The following is a 21,079-nucleotide window of genomic DNA, read 5'->3' as shown; positions in this document are numbered from 1 at the left end:
AAGAAAACAGAAATTCTGAACGGGACTCGAATTTAACCACTGACCCTGGGAGTAAACGTCTAGTACTAAAACCACTCGCCCATCCGTGCTCATATACAGGGTACATGATCAAGTGACTCCATACCGGTAAGTGGTGCTTGTTTTCTTGGCCAAACATTCTTTGTTAACAGCCATTCATTTTCACGGTTATGCTGCACGCAACGTGACATTTTGGCACCGACTTAACGTATTCAAGAATACATTCTTAAATCTTAAGATATCAACACAAACTACAAGAAAAACTGTACTTTATGCACTAAAGAGTTTTGCAAACATATCTCAATAACATGATTTATTTGCAAAAATAAAGTTCTTAACGGTGTGTTTTCATTCTGCCCATAATATTTCACTATAAAGCGTTGCAACGCGAAACAATTAAATAATTTCTGTTCTGTTGTCGTTTGTCGTTACATTGTGTGATAATACGATTAAATATAAAGTATAAAACATAACAGTCATGGTATGATCACGGATGGCCGAGTGGCCTTAGCGGTAGACTTATACTCCAGGGCTCCAGGGGTCAGTGGTTCGAGCCTTATTGAGGGTTACTTTTTTTCTTTCTTTAATTTTATTCTTGATTTTTACTGGAGCGTTTTAGATCCAATGTTTACATTTATCAATATAAAGCATTTAATGACAAACTTCAATATATGCCAAAAATCTGTGAAAAGGCCCCTTTAATGTTATGATTACATTTTGTTCAGCCTGTGTGTAATCCTTTGAAAACCATGTTGATTCTGCAACCTGTTATGGTAGTGGTGTATTTTATACTTTAGATCAGCAATCCAAGTAATGTCACAAAATATAAAAATAACAACAGAACTTTCCAAATTATTCAATCGTTCTTGCGTCTGTAACGCTTTATAAAAGGATTTTAAATAGATGTGTGTTTTCGAGCAGAGTAAATGTTCAGTAATACTGTTTTCTCGCAAATGTCATAAATACAACGAAAATTTGCAAATATGATTTTTTTCCAATTTTGTCAATTTACCAAACCGTGAAAAGGTCCCTTTATTGGACATAGTAACTGTACCTAAAGTATTGTCCTGTGTTTTAGTATTACTCACTTTTCGTATTACTTCGGTTGTTGGTGTTTTTGTTATTGCATGAAAATGATCGTGGGACTTCAACAACGTAACGTCGCCCAATCGGTAGACGATAAGGACGACAACATTAGCAAAACAATAAAGGGTCGTAAAGCATCCGCTGTCGAACATAATGGCGACAAAATGTCCATATTTTGCACACGAAAAAACATCTTAGATCGGTAGTGCGACAATATGAAATATTTTTTTTTAAAGAACTCGTGATTGATATCATTAAGTATCAACTCCAGAACGTTTTAGGTATAAAAAGGGTACGCGATGTAGTCGCGAGAAAACGCGGTCATTGCCAACCATTTTTCGTTCACGCTGCATAATAACAAGCAAAATTCCATAAAAATTCGTAATAAAATGCGCAGACATGGTCTAAAAAATGCAGTCATTATTATATCAATCGTTTTCGTCTCGTTAATGGGGGTGGGAGGGTTGTGACCCTAATGGGGAAACTAGGTTATGACCCTAATGGGGAAACTAGGTTATCTACACAAGTTCCCACATGTCGCAATGATATACATGTATATGAAATCATCCCCTATTTGGTGAATTACGAATAACGGAAAAGACTGTTACCATTTTGACCGCTGTCAGCAAGCTTACATTGGTATTTTATGAACTTTTGCTATCGGCACTTATTTATTTTTTTTAATCGGATCTTAGTTTCATCGCACGTACCTTGAAGACCCCTGGTTGCGTGTGTCCCACAAGGCCTGTGTGCACGCACTGAATCTTGTCGTAGAGCATGGAACCGATCAGCTTGTTGCTGCGATCAGGGAAGCAGCTACACGCCTCGTGACTGTCCGTGATCGCCACGCGCGGCTCCGTGATTGGCTGAAATTAAGTCGCAACATAAAGGAAAGCTACGGTGGCATACAGGTGACATTCACTCCTCTTTTTTTTAAATTGCACTCCTCTTTTATTAAACAAAGAGGAGAGAATTTCGAGATCTCGAGATCCCGACTTAGCTAAATCGTGGCCACGAGTTAGTCAACCAATCAAATACTATCTTGTTCCCTCAAATAGCCAATGAACACGTCCCAAAAGCAGGGCTCTGATATAACATAACATACTATTAGTATTATTACTACTACAACTACTACTGTTGCTGTTGTTGTTGCTGCTGCTTTTGCTACTACTACTACTACTACTACTACTACTACTACTACTACTACTACTACTACTACTACTACTACTACTACTACTACTACTAAGACGACAGCTACTATTGAAGCACGACGACTAAGACGACGACTACTACGAAGACTAGACACTACGAGACTACTACTACTACGAATACTACGACTACTACGCTAATACGACGACTACGACGAGACTACTACTACTACGACTACTATACTACTACTACACTATACCGCTACTACCGTCTTACTACTACTACTACTAACTACTACAATACTACTACTACTACACTACTACTACTAGACTACTACTACTACTACAAATATACTACTACTACCACTACTACTAACTATACTACTACTACTACTACTACTACTACTACTACTACAACTACTACTACTCTACTACTACTAATACTACTACTTTTACTACTACTACAACTACTACGACTACCACTTCGACGACGACGACGTCGGACGACGACGGACGACCAACGGACGACCGACCGACGGACGATGGACGACGACCGAGGGACGACTGATGGACGACCAACGGACGACCGATGTTTGGACGAGGGACGACCGACGGACGAAGCCGGATGGACGACTGAATGACGACCGACGGACCACTACCGGAGGACGGACGACCAACGAACGTCCGACGGACGAACCGACGGACGACCGGAGGACAACTGACGGACGACCGACGCACGACCGACGCACGACCGACGGACCACGACCGGAGGACGGACGGACGACCGACCTACTGACGACCGGACGACGACCGACGGACGACGACTACGACGACGACTTCTACTACTACTACTACTAGCAACAGCAGCAGTAGCAGTAGCAGTAGTAGTAGGAGGAGCAGTAACAGCAGTAGCGATAGTAGTAATAGTAGTAGTAGTAGTAGTGGTAGTAGAAGTAGTAGTAGTAGTAGTAGTAATAGTAGTAGTAGTAGTAGTAGTAGTAGTAGTAGTAGTAGTAGTAGTAGTAGTAATAGTAGTAGCAGCAGTAGTAGTAGTAGTAGTAGTAGTAGTAGTAGTAGTAGTAGTAGTAGTAGTAGTAGTAGTAGTAGTAGTAGTAGCTGCAGCAACAACAACAGCAGTAGTAGTAGTAATAGTAGTACTAATAGTAGTATGTTATGTTATATCAGAGCCTTGCTTTAGGGACGTTTTCATTGGCTGATTAATTTTAGGGAACAAGATAGTATTTGATTGGCTGACTAACACGTGGCCACGAGTTAGCTAAGTCGGGATCTCGAGATCTCGAAATTCCCTCCTCTTTTGTTTAATGCACCCTTCCTTTATTTACTGCACCGCTCTTTTTTTAATTGCACTCCTCTTTTATTTAGTTTTGCACTCCTCTTTTTTCTTTCTCGTGGCCACGACATAGCTATCTCGAGATCCCGACATGGCTAACTCGTGGCCACGAGATAGAAAAAAGAGGAGTGCAATTTAAAAAAAGAGGAGTGAATGTCACCTCTATGCCACCGTGTAAAGCAATCGGTAAATAGAATGTTCGATATATCATGTATACAAATATTTTTCAAAGTTGGTAATAAATCGCTCTCTCAGAGAAGATCTTGTTTGTAAGGAAAGAGTTTTGATTGAAACATTTCGAGATGCAATAGTGTAAATACCTGTACAATCTATATAATGACAAAATGTCTTTTAACGGAATTAAGATAGCGGAAAATAAAAAGTTATTTCAGTAGATACAAGATAAGTATTGATGCAAAGCATCAAAGGGCGTCGGGAATTACAGTGTTAAAGGCACTCAATGAAGTTACATGGAACGATTTTTTTCTACTGTAAATATTAATTATTTTAAACAAAATAGAAAAGGATACTGGTATAACCACTATCTATGATTTTGTGTTATAACCCCCAAATAACCATTATCTATGATGTTGTGTTATAACCCCCAAATAACCATTATCTATGATTTTGTGTTGTAACCCCCAAATATTTCATAGTTCATTATCTCCACGCTTTTTGAACAGCGTGGGGATATTGTGGTTATCTCCGCCGTCCGTCTGTCCGTCTGTCTGTTCGTCTGTCTGTCTGTCTGTTCGTCCTGGCCACTATCTCCTCCTACACTATAAGCACTAGAACCTTGAAACTTACACACATGGTAGCTATGAGCATATGTGCGACCCTGCACTATTTGGACTTTTGATCTGACCCCTGGGTCAAAAGTTATAGGGGTTGGGGCGGGGCCGGGTCAGAGGTTTTCACTCATTTTTTTAGGTTATTTTACTATCATTTCTTCATTTCTACACCGATTGTCTTCAAATTGATACCGAACCTCTCTTATGACAATACGGTCAATCTCAACTATGCATGGCCCCATAACCAACCCTGGGGTGCCCCGCCCACATAGGCCACGCCCACCCAAAATTGCAGTTTTTCTATAATTTATTCATTTCTTCACCGATTCACTTCAAATTGATACTGAACCTCTCTTATGACAATATGGTTAAACTCAACTATGCATGGCCCCATTACCAACCCTGGGGCGCCCCGCCCACATAGGCCACGCCCATCCAAAATTGCCTTTTCCTATAATTTCTTCATCTCTACACCAATTGACTTCAAATTGATACTGAACCTCTTTTTTGACAATACAGTCAATCTCAACTATGCATAGCCCCATTACCAACCCTGGGGCGCCACGCCCACATAGGCCACGCCCACCCAAAATTGCCTTTTACTATAATTTTCGCATTTCTACACCGATTTACTTCAATTTGATACTGAACCTCTCTAATGACAATTCGGTCAATCTCAACTATGTATGGTCCCATTACCAACCCTGGGGCACCCCGCCCACATAGGCCACGCCCATCCAAAATTGCATTGTACTATTATTTCTTCATTTCTACACCAATATACTTCTAATTGATACTGAACTTCTCTGATGACAATACGGTAAATCTCAACTATGCATGGCCCCATTACCAACCCTGGGGCGCCCCTGGGTCAAACATGCGGCGTGGGGATACGCGTCGGCCTCTGCCGCGCCATTTCTAGTTTTATTTACATTGGTTTCCTTTTTTTTTACTGTCATCCCGTGTGCAGTTTTCATTAATGGAACAGAACTGTGTAGGTTTTAAAAAATCTGCTTCATCTTGTAAGCGTTATTTTATATTTTTCTCAAATTCAAGGGGGGATGATTCTGAACTTATTCTTATGTTGCTCATTTACGAGAGGGGTTGAGTACTCATTGATATGAAAACACTGTAAATGTTTTAATGTGTTTACGAACCCCCCCCCCCCCCACCCTCACACATATATTTCATGGGCATAAAAAAAAAACAAAAAATGGTTACAATAAAACAAAATATTTATTTAAACTAAAATGTCTACATCAAAACAAAAAGTTAACACAGAACACAAATAAAATAATTTGATTTTACTGGGGCTCGAACCTTGGGCCTCTCACATGTGAAGCGAGCGTGTAACCACTACACTACGGAAACGCTTGAAAAATCACCTTCTTACTAAGATATTAATAAGCTATTAATAGTCGGTTTAAATGTAAACCTGGAAGTTTTAACGCTGGATAGTGAGCGGCGTTTAAGGTCCATACCAAAGGGTCCATACCACTGGCAAAATATGGGTCAGGCCTGCGGCCTTCTATATGTGGATCTTAAAAAAAACCTGTAGGAGGACTTGATAGTAATGACACTGGGCTGCTGTGATGGTGCTCCTCATTGATAAGCGGCTGCTTCCTTTATCAAGATTATTAATAATACGTGTCGCGTTTCGCGCTCTATATCGCGCTATTAGTAACTAGGTGGTTGCTAGGATAGTGGAACAAAGAAGTTTTGTTTTTATACAAAACCAGAAAGTTTCACCGGTTCGCGTATTTGCCCAGTCCCTGTGATCTTTTATTATTGCCCAGTTCCTGTGATCAGTTATTACTTAAAAGAATTAGCTTTGCATTATTGGCAATAAATGTTGTAGTAAGTGTAATAGGCACAAATGCAGTACTTATTTACACTAATTTACAGAAAAAATCACCACTATGCAAGATATTCTGACAACAAAAATATATACATTGATCCGTAAAATAACTTCTCCTCCCATAAGCGAAAAAAAAGTATTACATACTAGTCGCCGCACTTCAGTGCGACGCCAATACCTACAGGACCTACTAAACTGATGATGCCACATAGAAATGAATACGCATAGTTCATCGAAATGTTTCCCGTTTATACAGGATATCGGTCATTATATAATTTCCCCACATATATTGTAAAAGAAAGTATCTTTTATAGACCAAAATTACAAGGTCTAATTGACAATTACAGTGAGTATTATGTTGGAACGCGTTCTTCGCAACAAACCTCCAGTTCGTAGGCCGGCGGCAGGTAGTAATCGCTGTAGATGGTCCTGTCATCATCAGACTCTTCTTCCTCTTCTTCCTCGTCCTCCTCCACTTTGGATGAGCCTTTAGAGCATGTCAAGGTTTGAACAATATGCTTATACGTGTTACTGAAAGTGGATCCTATAGGCATTTTGGGTACTTATCGATAGCAATGTACTCAATATGTATAGTCTTTAAGTTATAGTGGTCAGTTCCTTCTTTCGTTCTAAGCTCAAGATGGTTTACTTACGGTGAAACATTAACATAAAATAATTATTCATGACGGAACCAGAGAAGTATTATGGTAAAATTGACCGGACTGTCAGTGGACCATCCCGACCGTTTTGCCCTATTGCCCTCTTTACCGAAGAACGCGCGAATGACGTAATCATGACGAGAGTGTGTGCAGTAAACAACCCTCTTGACAGGACGTTCCTTTATATCTTGCGGAGAGTATTTCTGCGCTTGTACACACTGTAGACGATGGAATCTACCCCAAGCAACTTGCTTAGGTAAGTTCTATAGTGTTTTATAGCATAAGTACTATAATTGGCGCTGCGAGCACCAAACTTGCAGTATTTTCACTTATAAACAATCGGCTATTTTTAACCGTCAGCGTTCAAAGTCAGCCATCTTGAAAATAAATAAAGTTTCATTTGAATTTAAGTTTCCTATCGTTGTTTTGTTCACTATTAGTGAATAAAATATTTCTTTAATATACTTAAAGTACTTTTCATTAAACTAAACCGATTTCGTCGGATTTTGTCAGCTTATTGCCTAAATTTTAGGTTTAACTATTTACGTCATATTGCGGTTCGCTGAACCGTTTAACAGCTCATCTGTGACGTCTATTTTTAGGTTGTTTATGTTTAATGTGTTGAATTGTGACTTCTATTTAAATCATCACACGTTTATATTTAGAGCAGTGTTTATTTATATTGCTCTGTCGCATCTGTAACTTGTTTCAGATATATAAGCCATCTATATTAAGCTGGCTGTACATTTGAATTGTGATTGTTTTGTCTATTGTCTATCGTCAGGCGAATCGCCACATTTTTAGGTAATCAGCATAACGTTTCAGTAGAGTATTTCTACTACTCAATTTAATTCTGATAATTTCACATTTTCATCATTAATAATTCCGCTATAAGTGATGATGGATTTGAGTGTTCTTCGTATTGAATTTGATTGTTTCATTGAATTTGTTTGTGTAACTGTATTGTAGTGAAAACAATTCACTATTTATCAAGTATTAATTGGTGAATTTCTAACTTTTTCTCTCTTTGGGTGTATTTATATACTCAAATAGATATCAGTAAAATTTGATTTGTTATTATATCACAATTTCACTATAGTTATCGAGTAATAACTGGTGAATTTCTGACTTGTTCTCTTTGGGTGTATCTATATACTCAAATAGATATTTTATCAGCAAACATTAGAAACATTGATCTGTGACTCAATTACAATTTCACTAGTTATAAGGTAATAACTGGTGAATTTCTTACATTTTTCTTGAGTATTGATATACTCATACAGATATTTTATCATTATAAATTATTATGCATTGATTTGTGATTAAATCACATTTTTACGAGTTATAAATTAATAACTTGTGAATTTTTTGCTTTTCTTGTTGGGTATAATTGAAACATAATTTCACTACATGTGAGATTCAATACTTGTTACTTTTATTGAAATTCGTGCTTTGATTATTAAATTGTATGCCATCATTGTGTTTGTGTGTTTTTCAATTCAATGTTATTTCAAGTTTACGGGGTATTTGAATGTGTAATATTCCCGTGATTGTTTTTGTCTGCTTGCACATTTCAGTTTGTGTGACCTATTTTTCATTATAATATACGTGCATTGTGTGTGCTGTTTACCCATAAAATTAAAATCGGCGTTGCAATATTTGTCCGCTATTTCTTTCACACATTATTTTAATTACATAAATCAAAAAAATGAATCGTGTTCAACTAGTGGATATTGACACGGCGCCGGTAACGGAACTACAAACGGTTCCGGGTATCGGCGCCAGGGTGGCCCAATCAATTGTATCGTACCGGGAATTTCACGGTAGCATTACACCTGATGCTTTGGTCAAACTTCCCGTATATACGACCATCAAGTCAAATGTGGAATATGATAAGATTTAGCAAATCTGAGTCAGGGACCGTAAATGAGTTGGAAATTGTGAATGAGGGTGAGGATGAAGGTGAGGGGTTAGAGGCAGCTAGTGAGCTAGTCGTTGTGCCGGATACCAATTTGGGTTTGGGAGTAATAGAGAGGGTGACGGCAGCGATTGATAGTGCGTCCCTCAGTGGACCTCCTGCATCATATATCAAATCATCTGATGCTAAGAAGGGGGATCAGGGGGCAAGGTCAAAAGTGATACAGGAAAGGACGGAGGTAGGGTTTAATCAGGGGTCAGTGGAACAGTCTGTACAATATCTGACTGTGACACCATCACCAATGCCAATGGAGCCTAAGTCTGTTCACTACCAGGCCGCAACTCAGCCCAGTGCGGCAATAGGGTGTCAGCAGAGGTCATTAGAGCAACCTGTACAGTATAGGTCTGTGACTTCGACACAATATATTCCGATGAACCATAGTGTGCAGTCTGGTTCATACCAGGCTATGGCTCAAATGCCCCAGGCACATGGGACGTACCCTGTTCAGTTCCATGCCATGGGGCATGTGGCACAGCCTGGTCAGTATCAGATCATGACACATGTGCCGGTATCACAAGCGGGTCAGCTGCAATATATGTTGGTTGGATCTCAGGGTCAATTAATTGACCCTGTAGACCAGCCACATATGACATATATGACCTCGCCTGTACAGTCAGGGTATGTTGCCGCGCCACAGGTGGTACCTACACCGCAGGTGTGCAGGAGCGTAGCAACCCCACGTTGTGTTTCGCGACATGCTACACATGCGGTGCGCGGTGCTACCAATAACACGGTTGCACCACCTGTTGGCCAGAGAGCTATGCTTTTAGGTCAACAAAAATCTAGAATCCAGTCCTTACCTAAAGCACTGGTCTATGATGGCCGGGGAAGCTGGCATGCTTTCCTGACCAAATTGAAAAATACGCGGGTATTTTCGAATGGGTTGACTTTGAGAAGCGGGATTTCTTGTGTCTCTGTCTCACCGATAAGGCAAGTGAGTACTATGCCTTAGTGATGGACAGGGAGGTGGAGCTGGGCTACATAGAGGTAGTTGACAAGCTCGAGAGGAGGTTTGGTTACCGGGAATTGCCGGAAACGGCAAGGGTAACCTTTTCGGGTGCGCGACAGGGAGAGGAGGAGTCTGTGGATGATTGGGCGGACAGGGTTTTGACCCTTGCTGGCAAAGCCTTTAGGGGTTTGCCAGAGGAGTATATGGTGCAGGAAGCGATTTTGAAATTCTGCATGGGAGCTAAGGAGAGAGAGGCTGGGGAACAAGTTATAAATCAGCGGCCTGTGTCAATAGAACAGGCAATTGACAAACTTAAAAGGGCTATCCATACTCACGGGTTAATGTATGGAAGACCAAAGTTGGTGCGAAAAGTGGAATGTGAGGGGCAGGTAGAGGTTGCTGAGGTGAAGGTTGCCTCTCAGAATAGACTGGTTGAAAGGGTGGTCAAGTTGGAGGAGAAAATGGACATCCTTATGGGTAAACTTGACCAACTGTTGGCAAGACCCACCAGAAGTCAATCTCCATCCCCAGCCAGACGCCAATGTTTTAATTGCAACGAGGCAGGGCATTTCAAAAGGGACTGTCCTAAACTTAGGAGCAGGACACCGTCCCCGGCTAGGGGTGACCGCTGTTACCGTTGTAACGAGCTTGGTCACATGGCCAGAGATTGTCCCAAACAAGCAAGTGATAAAGTCGGTGATACCCCTAGAGAAGGTAGGAAGGTGTCTTTTGCCGATTTAAACGGCAAGGGGTCAGTGTAGAGGGTCCAGACCTGATCCACAATGATTGGGGCCCACCGGTCATAATCAGACAGATAAGGTCTGATTCGATGTTCCGGGTTAAAGTGAGGCTGAACGGCCTTGCAGTACAGGCTGTAGTAGATACGGCGGCTGAGGTTACCTTGGTTTCGGACCGGGTAGTGGCTCAGTTGTCGGAAAAGGTTCCGGTGTTGGAACATGTGTACATGAAGACTGCAGGGAGAGGTCTGCAGATGAATGGTTCCATTGTGGGACCAGTAACCATCCAACTGGGTGATATGGTTTTTCAAGAGAGGGTTTATGTAGCCCCTATTGAAGATTGCATGTTGCTCGGGCTGGATTTCTTGAAAAAGCATGGAGCCACTATCGATATCGTAGGGGCCACCATGTGTTTAAATGGCCAGGTAGTTCCCATGGCTCAAGAAGGAGAGTTAGTGGAGGCAAGAGTGGCAAATGTGACTGTCGCTCGAACTGTTGTCATACCACCCTACTCGGTGGCCATGGTAAAGTGCTCTTTGGGAAAACCAATCGGCACCTTTGCAGTGGAGGCTGAGTGTGGTGATGTGATAGTGCCTATGTCGGTCCATGTTAGTGAGGCTGTGCTACGGCTACCAATGGTGAACATGTCGGGTCACCATGTAAGGCTGAAGCAAGGGAAATTGGTTGGAAAGGCAGAAGAGGTACGTTTAGTGAGACCATTGCCCGAGGAACTGACCTCAGTAAAGGTGGTACGAGAGGCGGCAAAATGTGATAAAGATATCACGGTGCCAGACCATCTCAGAGACCTTTATGAACGTTCGAAATTAAACTTGAGCGATGAAGAACAGGTGCAGGTGGCTGGGTTCTTACGTGAGTTTGAGGATGTATTCGCTAAAAACGAGTATGATCTTGGCAATTTTACTGCTGTTGAGCATTGCATAGACACGGGGGAAGCCAAACCCATTAGGCAGAAAATGCGTAGGACCCCTGTCGCCTTTGTAACGGAGGAAGAGAACCATTTTAAAAAGATGTTAGAGGCGGGGGTGATCCAGCCGTCTAACTCAGAATGGTGCTCCGCGCCTGTGTTAGTTAGAAAGCGTGATGGGTCCGTTAGGTGGTGTGTAGATTACAGGGGGTTGAACTCAGTCACGGTGAAGGACGTGTATCCTTTGCCCCTGATTGAAGACTGTATAGACATGTTAGCTGGCCAGAAGTGGTTTTCAAAGCTGGATGCTAATTCTGCTTATTGGCAGATTAAGATCAAGGAGTCAGACAGAAAGAAAACTGCTTTCACAACTAAGTATGGGCTATTTGAGTTTGTCCGGATGGCATTCGGTCTATGTAATGCACCGGCGACATTTTCTCGGGTTGTAGGCTTAGTACTGCAGGGTTTGAACTGGAACAGTGTTCTAGCCTTTCTTGACGACATCCTTGCTATGAACAAGACATTCGCTGAACATATGCTTACAATACGGGGGGTATTTGTCAGATTACGCCAATACCAACTGAAATTAAAACCCGCAAAGTGTGAGCTGTTTCAGCATAAGGTGGAGTTCTTGGGGCGTACTGTAGGACCAGAGGGTTTGGGGTTGTCTTCAAATGACGTTAGGGTGGTGGTAGACTGGCCAATGCCAACCTGCTCTAAAGATGTAGAACGTTTCTTGGGATTGGTAAATTACCACCGAATGTTCATATCGGATTATGCCGGACGGTCGAGGGCGCTGTATGAAATAGTTAAAGACTATCAGTGGGGGGATGACCAAGATACGGCCTTCCTTGATTTGAAGGAGGCCCTAATGTCCGCCCCGGTTTTAGGACTTCCTAATCGGAATGACCCTTTTGTACTTGACACCGATGCTTCTGATAAAGCAATTGGTGCGGTTCTCAGTCAAATACAGGCAGGGGCTCCTAGGGTTGTTTGTTATGGGTCATATGCGCTGACTAAAGAACAGAGGCGGTAATGTACCACGCGGAAAGAATTGCTAGCGGTAGTGAGATTTACTCGACAGTTCCGCCACTACTTGCTGGGCAAACGTTTCACGGTTCGCACGGACCACAGTAGCCTTACTTGGTTATTGAATTTCAAGGAGCCACAAGGGCAGATAGCTCGCTGGATGGAGGAGTTGAGCCAGTATGATATGGACATAGTCCACCGTGCTGGCAAGAAACATGCAAATGCTGATGCATTGTCACGATTGCTGGTTGATGGAGGAGACCATTATGAGCATGGTGTAACCCTTGAGGTTTTGCCATGTGGTGGTTGTCCGAAATGTACTAGGGCAGAAGAACAATGGGGTGGGTTTATTCGCGAGGTGGATAACGTTGTTTCTCTAGCACCGGTCATAATCCAGGAGGTAAGAACCGGAGAAGACTCTGGTGTCGAGAGTACTGATAGAGCCGCCCCAGTCCAGGACCGGGACGCTCTACTTAAAGAACATCAGTGGGCGGATGACGACTTCCGGTTTATCCGGAAGTGGTTATTGCATGGTACCGAGCCTCCTGATGGAGAGTTGTTTCTAGCAAACGCAGCCTCCAAGTTTTATTGGATTAATCGCCAATGTTTTAAATTGGAGGCGGATCTGCTTTGGCGAATCGACCCAAAGTCAGATCGTCAGCAGTTATTGGTTCCACGGGAATTGCGCCATGAGATCCTGGTGCTGAACCATGATATTCCTCTGTCAGGACATCAGGGCGAACAGCGTACTATTGAAGGGGTTAAGGCCAAGTATTTCTGGTACCGCATGTCAAAGGACATAATCAAGTACGTATCCAGTTGCCCGCGTTGCTCTGTAAGCAAAAAACCTAACCGTAAGGCTAAGGGCGAGATGATAAAGTTTCATTCTGGACTCCCAATGGAGAGGGTGCACATTGACTTTCTAGGTCCTTTGCCCTTAACGAAAAAGGGAAACCGGTATGTGATGATGGTGGTGGATCAGTTCACTAAATGGGTAGAATGTATACCGTTGCCTTCGCAGACCGCTGAGGTTACTGCAGAGGCAGTGGTAAATCAAGTGTTCTGTAGGTATGGGGTACCTATGGAAATAATGACTGATCGGGGTACCAACTTTGAGAGCATTCTGTTCACGCAAATGTGTAAATTATTGCACATTCATAAGACGCGAACAACTGCCTATCGACCAAGCACCAATGGTCAAGTGGAAAGGTACAATCGCACACTCATGGATGCAGTCCGTTGCTATGTAGGTTCCCGAGAAAATACTTGGGACGAAAATCTACCGCAAATCGCGGCGGCAATGCGTTCATCAGTGTGTAGGAGTACTGGTTTCACCGCTAACCGTATGATGCTAGGGAGAGAGGTTTATACTCCTGCTGAGTTGGTTTACCCATTACCACCTCATGAGGCACAGCCTGTGACTGAGTATGTCCACAATCTAGAACAAAGTATGGTGTCAGTCCATGAAACCGCTCGCAAGTGTTTAAGCGGATATCAGGCTCACATGAAGCGGGATCATGATGTGAGGTTATGTCAAAACTCCTACCGGGTTGGTGACATGGTATATGTGCTTAATGTGTCGGGAAAGAAAGGCAAAGCTAAGAAGTTGTCGCCACAATGGACTGGGCCGGGGGTTGTAGTGAAAAAATTCACCGATTTCCTTTACCAGGTCCGATTACGAGGGAAGAGGGTTAATGTGAATCATGACCGATTGAAAAGTTGTAAATTGAACAACCTTCCTGCCTGGGTGGTTCGAGAGCGAGAGAGTTGCGGTCTTGCGAAAGATGTGCAAGATGAGCAAGTATACTGTATGTGTAGGGGGATTGATGATGGTTCCTTTATGATTGCTTGCGATGTGTGTGAGGAGTGGTTCCACGGAAAGTGTGTGGGAGTCACGGAGGAACAGGGTGAAGAAATAGATCTGTATACATGTCTAAGTTGTAGGACAGGTTAGGTCTATACTTATCGTATATGCCGGTAGCTTGTGAAGCTCAGGCACATTATATTATAAATATGTGGTGTTTTGCAGAACGCCACGTGTGGTTTGTCGCATGGATGGGCGTGACATATTTATTGAGGTCGAGGAGGCCAGCGGTCGGGGTACGCTTTGGAGTTCGGGGCGGGACCTCGTCATTGAGCTGGGGACGATGTTGCCCTTGGACCATGGTAGGGTAGAAAGGGCGGTGGAAGGCCAAGTAAGTTTGGCCAGGAGGAGAGGGCGCCTAGGGTTTGTATCCGAGGTCAGGAAGTACGGCCATCAAATTCTTAGTGATTCGTTCATTAAGAGGGTGTTGGCCGGTCCTGAAAAACAACGGAGGACCCCTGGGGCTTCACTGAGCGGGAGGCCCCGTGGTACTGTAGAGTTGTCCAGATCGAGACCAAAGCCGGCTCCGATCCTGACAGCGCTGGACTTCCCTGCGTTGCCAGCACAGTTGGGATCGGAGGGGGTCAAGGTTGAACCTGGGGTAGAGTCACTCGTGCCCAATCCTTCCTCGCTGGACTCACTTGTGTTGCCAGTAGGGTCGGAGTGTGGGAGGGTGAAGGTCGAACCTGAGGAGGAGGCATTTGTCTCCGATTCGACATCGCTGGTTGTCCCTGAGTCGCCAGTGAGGTTGGTGGAGGTCAAGGCCGAGCCTGAAGGGGAGGCCTTCATGGCCTCGCAGCCATCAGCACTGGACTTCCTTGTGTCGCCATTGAGGTTGGTGGAGGCTGCGTGCAAGGTTGGCCCCGAAGAAGGGGTCATCATCATCTCTGATGAGGAAGACATGGAGGTTGATGCTCCTTTGGCGGCTAACCTTGACCAGGAAATTGTGGGGGAACCCGGTTTTGCACGTCCTATAGATGAAATGGCAGAGCCCGCAGGGGCAATGTCACTTCAAGGTAGGATGATAAGAGGTATGGACCGGTGTGAGAGACGGTCCAGGCCTCTTGATAGAGGGGCAGAGTTTAATGGAGGGGTTGGGACCAGGGATAGATCCCGGTCCCAGCAGGATGATGTGGGTTTTAAGAGGAAAAAGACCCAGGGTTGTCCCGTGTGTGGATTAAGGGCAAGATCGATAAGACACCATGTTGAGGCCCGGCATTTTCCGCCTGTGTTTCGTCGGGAGGCATGGGAGAATCCGGAAAAGGACCATGTGCGGTTTAGAGGGGTAATATGCGTCATCAATAGTCTGGGTCTCCAGAGCTTTGATGAGGCTATGCTTTTCGTGGGCCGCCAGAGGTTATCAATTTCGGAGCAGTCCTGCCTGAACGACAAGGACCAGGTCTGGTTAGAAAGGGTCTCTCGTAGGTTTATGTTTTACATTCCCCCTATATTCCACGTTGCACGGGTAAACTCGCGAGCGCTCCTCTTCCACTGGAGTGTTGGCCGCGTTGCTGAAGCTATGCAGCCAAGAGGTAAGAGACGATTTCCTTGCCCAAAGGTTTGTCAGGCGGCGCGGCGTGGTCCAGGTGACTGGGTTGACTCAGGCAACTGAGTTGATGCAGAGATCCGGACCAGATTGTTGTGTGGCGGCCCAGGCTACTGGGTCGACTCAGGCAACTGAGTTGGTGCAGGTAGCCGGATCAGATCGGAGTGTGGTCATGGAGGCTCAGGCGACTGTGTCGAGTCCAGAGATGGATTTGATTCAGAGACCCGAGCCAGTCACTTGTGTAGCAAAAGGGGCCCAGGTGATGGCGTTGGCTCAAGTGGCAGAGTCGGTCCCAGAGCCCGGGTCTCTAGGGAATGAGTGTGAATTGGGTGATGACTTTGAAATTGCACCTGTGGTTCAAGAGTGGATTTCGGTTAGGAATGCTGAACTCACCGCGTTCGACAGCCACTTTCACTTGGACCGCAGTTGTAAGACGACCAAGGTTGGTTCTATTGAGGCGTTGGTGGGGCATACCGTGGGGCCAATGCCTGAGGTACCAGTGCGGGTAAATGGGGGAGTTGCAGTTTTCTGCGATCCACCCAACTACCCAAGGGAATATCCCAGTGTCACTGGTTTCGGGTCGGCTGTCGGGGTACATCCTAAGGCGCCTCTAAGGGACGTTTAAGGGGTGGTAGGACAGGTGGAGAGAGAGTTGAGGAAGGATGGGGTGGTAGCGCTTGGAGAGATCGGTTTAGACAGAACCGTGCCTGAAAGAGAGTGGGGTAGGCAGGAGGAGATGTTTGTAGGGCTGTTGGAGCTGGCTTGCCCTAGGCGACCAGTTATTTTGCATATTCGGGGGCAGGACACGTACTCTTGTGAGGCTAGTGCCCTTGCCCTCCGACTCATGCAGAAGAACGTTAGTCCGACTCAGCGGATACACCTCCACTGCTTCACGGGAACTCTCGATCAGGTTCTGAGTTGGTCCGCTGCATTTCCCCGTTGCTACTTTAGCATCTCAGGTCTGGCTGCGCGTTTTGATGAGGTGCAAAAGTCAGCTGTGCGAGGGATTCCGGCCGACCGACTCCTAGTTGAGACCGATTCTCCTTACTTGCGAGTCCGAAGTAAGAAAGACATTACTCCGGCGTACGTGGGTGAAGTTGCAAATACGGTGGCCCAGATCCGAAAGGAGACCCTCAGGGAGATATTGCGCACTACTGCTGAGAACGGCAGGCGTCTCTATAACCTGTAGGGGTCGGATACTGGAAATAGTCTGTTGGCGAGTTGGGGATCGAACCATATGAGGGTGACGCGTTTGCGCGCGCCCTTTAACTAGTGATTGAGGCGGTCGGATGTCTGTTAAACACTGGCCAAGGGGCGTCGATAATAGAATGTGTCAGGATTCAGTGATGTGGTCTATGCTTAAGGAAACGGTTGGTCAAATTATCAAATGAGTGCTCTGGGTTTAAAAATAAATAAATAAAATACAAAGGTCACATGGTGATAAATAAATAAAATACAAAGGTCACATGGTGAGTGGGTAATGCAAAGGAAAAAACTAGCCAGGAATGTTTCTGTATGTATGAGATCATATTGTGTGGTCTTGGAACGTGGTATAGGGGTGTGGCAGACTGTCTTGGTGGGGTGAAGAGGAGGGCTATAAAATGGGGAGGAATATGGTAAAATTGACCGGACTGTCAGTGGACCATCCCGACCGTTTTGCCCTATTGCCCTCTTTACCGAAGAACGCGCGAATGACGTAATCATGACGAGAGTGTGTGCAGTAAACAACCCTCTTGACAGGACGTTCCTTTATATCTTGCGGAGAGTATTTCTGCGCTTGTACACACTGTAGACGATGGAATCTACCCCAAGCAACTTGCTTAGGTAAGTTCTATAGTGTTTTATAGCATAAGTACTATAGTATTTATTAAATAATCGTTTTGAAAAAAGTAATAGAGTATATTTAGATGTTTTTTGTACGAAATTCCATTCAATACGGTTAATGTAATAGAGAAGACAACGCAGCCAACTGAACGGCGTGTTCAAGGCGCATTTGATTCCAGTATAGAAAAAAACTAGAAATAAACATTACTTAAATATCATACCCTGTGACTTCGCTTTTGAACCTTGTGAACCGATTGACCGCTGGCTACTGCGCGTGCCGGTGTCGAGCGTTTCCGCCGTAGGCGCGCGCACAACCTCCTGGTCATCACTGACGAACTTGTTCCAAATGTCGTTGGCTTTTACGCCATCACCACCGCCATCTCCGTTGATGAAAAAAGACCGATATTCAGGTAATTACACACATTTCTGTCGTCTGGAGATATCAAATTCGAAAAAAATAAGTATATAATAATATGCATTTCAAAAATCGGCCGATGCTTAATAGAAATACAACCGACTGCTTGGGCGTGGTGCTTATATGAAATACATACTAGTAGGTCAGAGCCTGTTAACGTTACCAGGAAACGTCAAATGTCGGTTGAAATTTGCATTATATAATATGGCCTAGTCAAATGAAGTTCACTTTACAAACGTCATCTAAATCAGTGTAATGCTTATGCATGCTAAAGCTTTCTTGGATTATATACAACATCATCATCTTAAAGTTACTTATTTCCTTCGGAATTGCAAACAAAGTTCAATTATGTTAAAATGTTTTCATGTGTTTGGGACACGTTTTGTATCAAGCGATTGTGCAAGGTTAGGTCGATTTAATGTACTGAGCATGGAATTGTGATGATAAAAATAAAGCCACCTTACTTCTTTTTAAATCAATGAACGATTTCCTAAAGCATCGCCATGGATATGCACATCTTCGCAGAGATATTGTTGCGAAGTGTTAAAGGTTTTGGCACTTTTAACAGGTAATGTATGACAGCTATTTTCAATAGAATTTTCGAAGGAGATTGTGAAGCATTTTAACCCATTTATGCCTAGCGTCAAAAAAAAAGGCCTTTGCAAACAGCGTAGACCCTGCTGCGGCGTCTCATCAGGGTATGCGCTGTTTGCTTAAAGGAATTTCTGTAAGAAAAATTCTAAAAATAGAAATAAATATACTAGACATCCCGAACTTTGAAAATAAATTGATCCAATTAAGAAGGATGGGAGAGTCCATAGGCATAAATGGGTTAAGAGAAAACTGTTGTACCGGCTGTCTGGCCAGCGTTTGCGGGATCAAAAAGACTGGTCTTGTTTCCGGTGGCAACCGTGCGTAGACGAGACTCGGTCTGAGAGACGCCATCATCGCCGTCAAACTCTTCGCTTTCCTTTGTGACACATTGGCTTTGTCTGCGAAGCGAACATTTTTTCCGAACTCAAGATTCTTAGATGGTTTTTCAGGAACAGTAACTATAAAATTCTATGAATATATAAAATTCTATGAATAATTTGGTAAGTTTTAGCTGTTCGCCTCTAAAAGATGTACTAAAAGTTTGGCCACGATGTAAAACTTCTACGATTTACTAACTCAGGCAAAGTGCGTTTTTAAGTGAACAGAGATTGTCAAATGCATACAATTTGTGTTTAGTAACGTGTCATGAAGTACTACTTTTGAAGAAGAGAAACGTTTAATCAAGTAAAACATGCATTAATAAATTTACGAACGAACTCAAAGAAAATCATTAAAATAGGTACTGCAGGTAATACTGCTATCGGTGTTCGCTCAATACCACACAATTCGCCGTACGTCTTATAGATCACAACGGTTGGGTCCATAACCGGTTTGCATAGACAAAAATCTGTTTCAATGTCCGTGCAAACAAACGCAATATCTGTATGTCGTTAATGCCTTTTTATGTTTTCACTATCACGATGCTTCGTGTTTTTTTACTTCAAATGGAAGGTATGATAACCAAATGTTTGCTATTGATTTACCCACATATTGGGGGGGGGGGGGGGGGAGGGGGGGGGGGCGGCATACAATATGCTGAATTTTCAGTATCACTATTGAAACAAGATAAGAATTGATGAAAAGCATCAAAGGGCGTCGGGAATTTCAGTGTAAAAGGCACTCAATGAAGTTACATGGAACGACTTTTTTCTACTGTAAATATTAATATATTGGCCGATTATTTTAAACAAAATAGAAAAATATACTGGTATTACCATTATCTATGATTTTGTGTTATAACCCCCAAATAACCATTATCTATGATGTTGTGTTATAACCCCCAAATAACCATTATCTATGATTTTGTGTTGTAGCCCCCAAATATTTCATAGTTCATTTTATTAGCTCTACTGGCCATAGGCCAGAAGAGCTTATGGGATGGCATGGTGTCCGTCTGTCTGTCTGTTTGTCAGTCTGTCTGTCTGTCTGTCTGTCTGTCTGTCTGTCTGTCTGTCTGTCTGTCTGTCTGTCTGTCTGTCTGTCTGTCTGTCTGTTTTTGTGTGGTGTGGTGCGTGTGTGTGTGTGTGCGTGCGTGCGTGTGTGTGTATGTGTGTGTGTGTGTGTGTGTGTGTGTGTGTGTGTGTGTGTGTGCGTGCGTGCGTGCGTGCGTGCGTGCGTGCGTGTTAGACTTTCTCTTGTTTATCCGATAAAGTCCACATTTTTCATCCGATTCTTTTCAAACTTGTTCAGTGCGTTGATATTAATGAGGACTCGAACCCAATTGAAAATGGGTTACATCAGAGTAAAAAGTCCAGAATTATCTCCCCTTGAATTTGAGAAAATTGTAAAATAAGGGTTGTTTCCACAGTTTTCATCCAATCATTTCCCAACTTGCACGGTGTCTTTATCTGAATGATGAGTCAAACCCTATTGAAAATGAGCAATATCGGAGTTATAAGTCCAGAATTATCTCCCCTTGAATTTGAGAAAAAAATGAAAATCTTAAACATTTTGCCATAACTTTTGCAATATTGAAGATAGCAACTTCATATTTGCCATGCATGTGTATCTCATGGAGCTGCACATTTTTAGTGGTGAAAGGTCAAGGTCATCCTTCAAGGTTAAAGGTAAAAAAATGAAAATCTTTAACATTTTGCCATATCTTTTGCAATATTGAAGATAGCAACTTCATATTTGGCATGCATATGTATCTCATGGAGCTGCACATTTTGAGTGGTGAAAGGTCAAGGTCATCCTTCAAGGTCAAAGGTCAAAAAAGAAATCAAAGCGGCGCAGAAGGGGACATAGTGTTTCCGACAAACACATTTCTTGTTTGTTTACATATGAAGTTCTATCCTTTTGAAACTT

At 43.3% G+C, this 21,079-nt stretch overlaps 2 protein-coding genes across 2 annotated transcripts; both read left to right on the top strand.

Moving 5' to 3' along the window:
* Positions 1-6,959: 6,959 nt before the first annotated feature.
* LOC127854486 (uncharacterized) lies at positions 6,960-16,146 on the top strand. Its single transcript, XM_052389548.1, has 2 exons — positions 6,960-7,167; positions 14,559-16,146. Exons 1-2 carry the CDS (start codon positions 7,139-7,141, stop codon positions 16,003-16,005), a joined length of 1,476 nt encoding a protein of 491 aa, XP_052245508.1. The 5' UTR covers positions 6,960-7,138; the 3' UTR covers positions 16,006-16,146.
* Positions 16,147-16,652: 506 nt separating this feature from the next.
* LOC127854693 (uncharacterized metal-dependent hydrolase YcfH-like) lies at positions 16,653-17,762 on the top strand. Its single transcript, XM_052389755.1, has one exon. The coding sequence runs from the start codon at positions 16,676-16,678 to the stop codon at positions 17,126-17,128; it is 453 nt and encodes a 150-aa protein (XP_052245715.1). The 5' UTR covers positions 16,653-16,675; the 3' UTR covers positions 17,129-17,762.
* Positions 17,763-21,079: the final 3,317 nt, after the last annotated feature.

This window comes from Dreissena polymorpha, chromosome 1 (genome assembly GCF_020536995.1).
Source record: "Dreissena polymorpha isolate Duluth1 chromosome 1, UMN_Dpol_1.0, whole genome shotgun sequence".
NCBI lineage: Eukaryota > Metazoa > Mollusca > Bivalvia > Myida > Dreissenidae > Dreissena > Dreissena polymorpha.
This window is presented reverse-complemented; position numbering and strand designations above follow the sequence as displayed.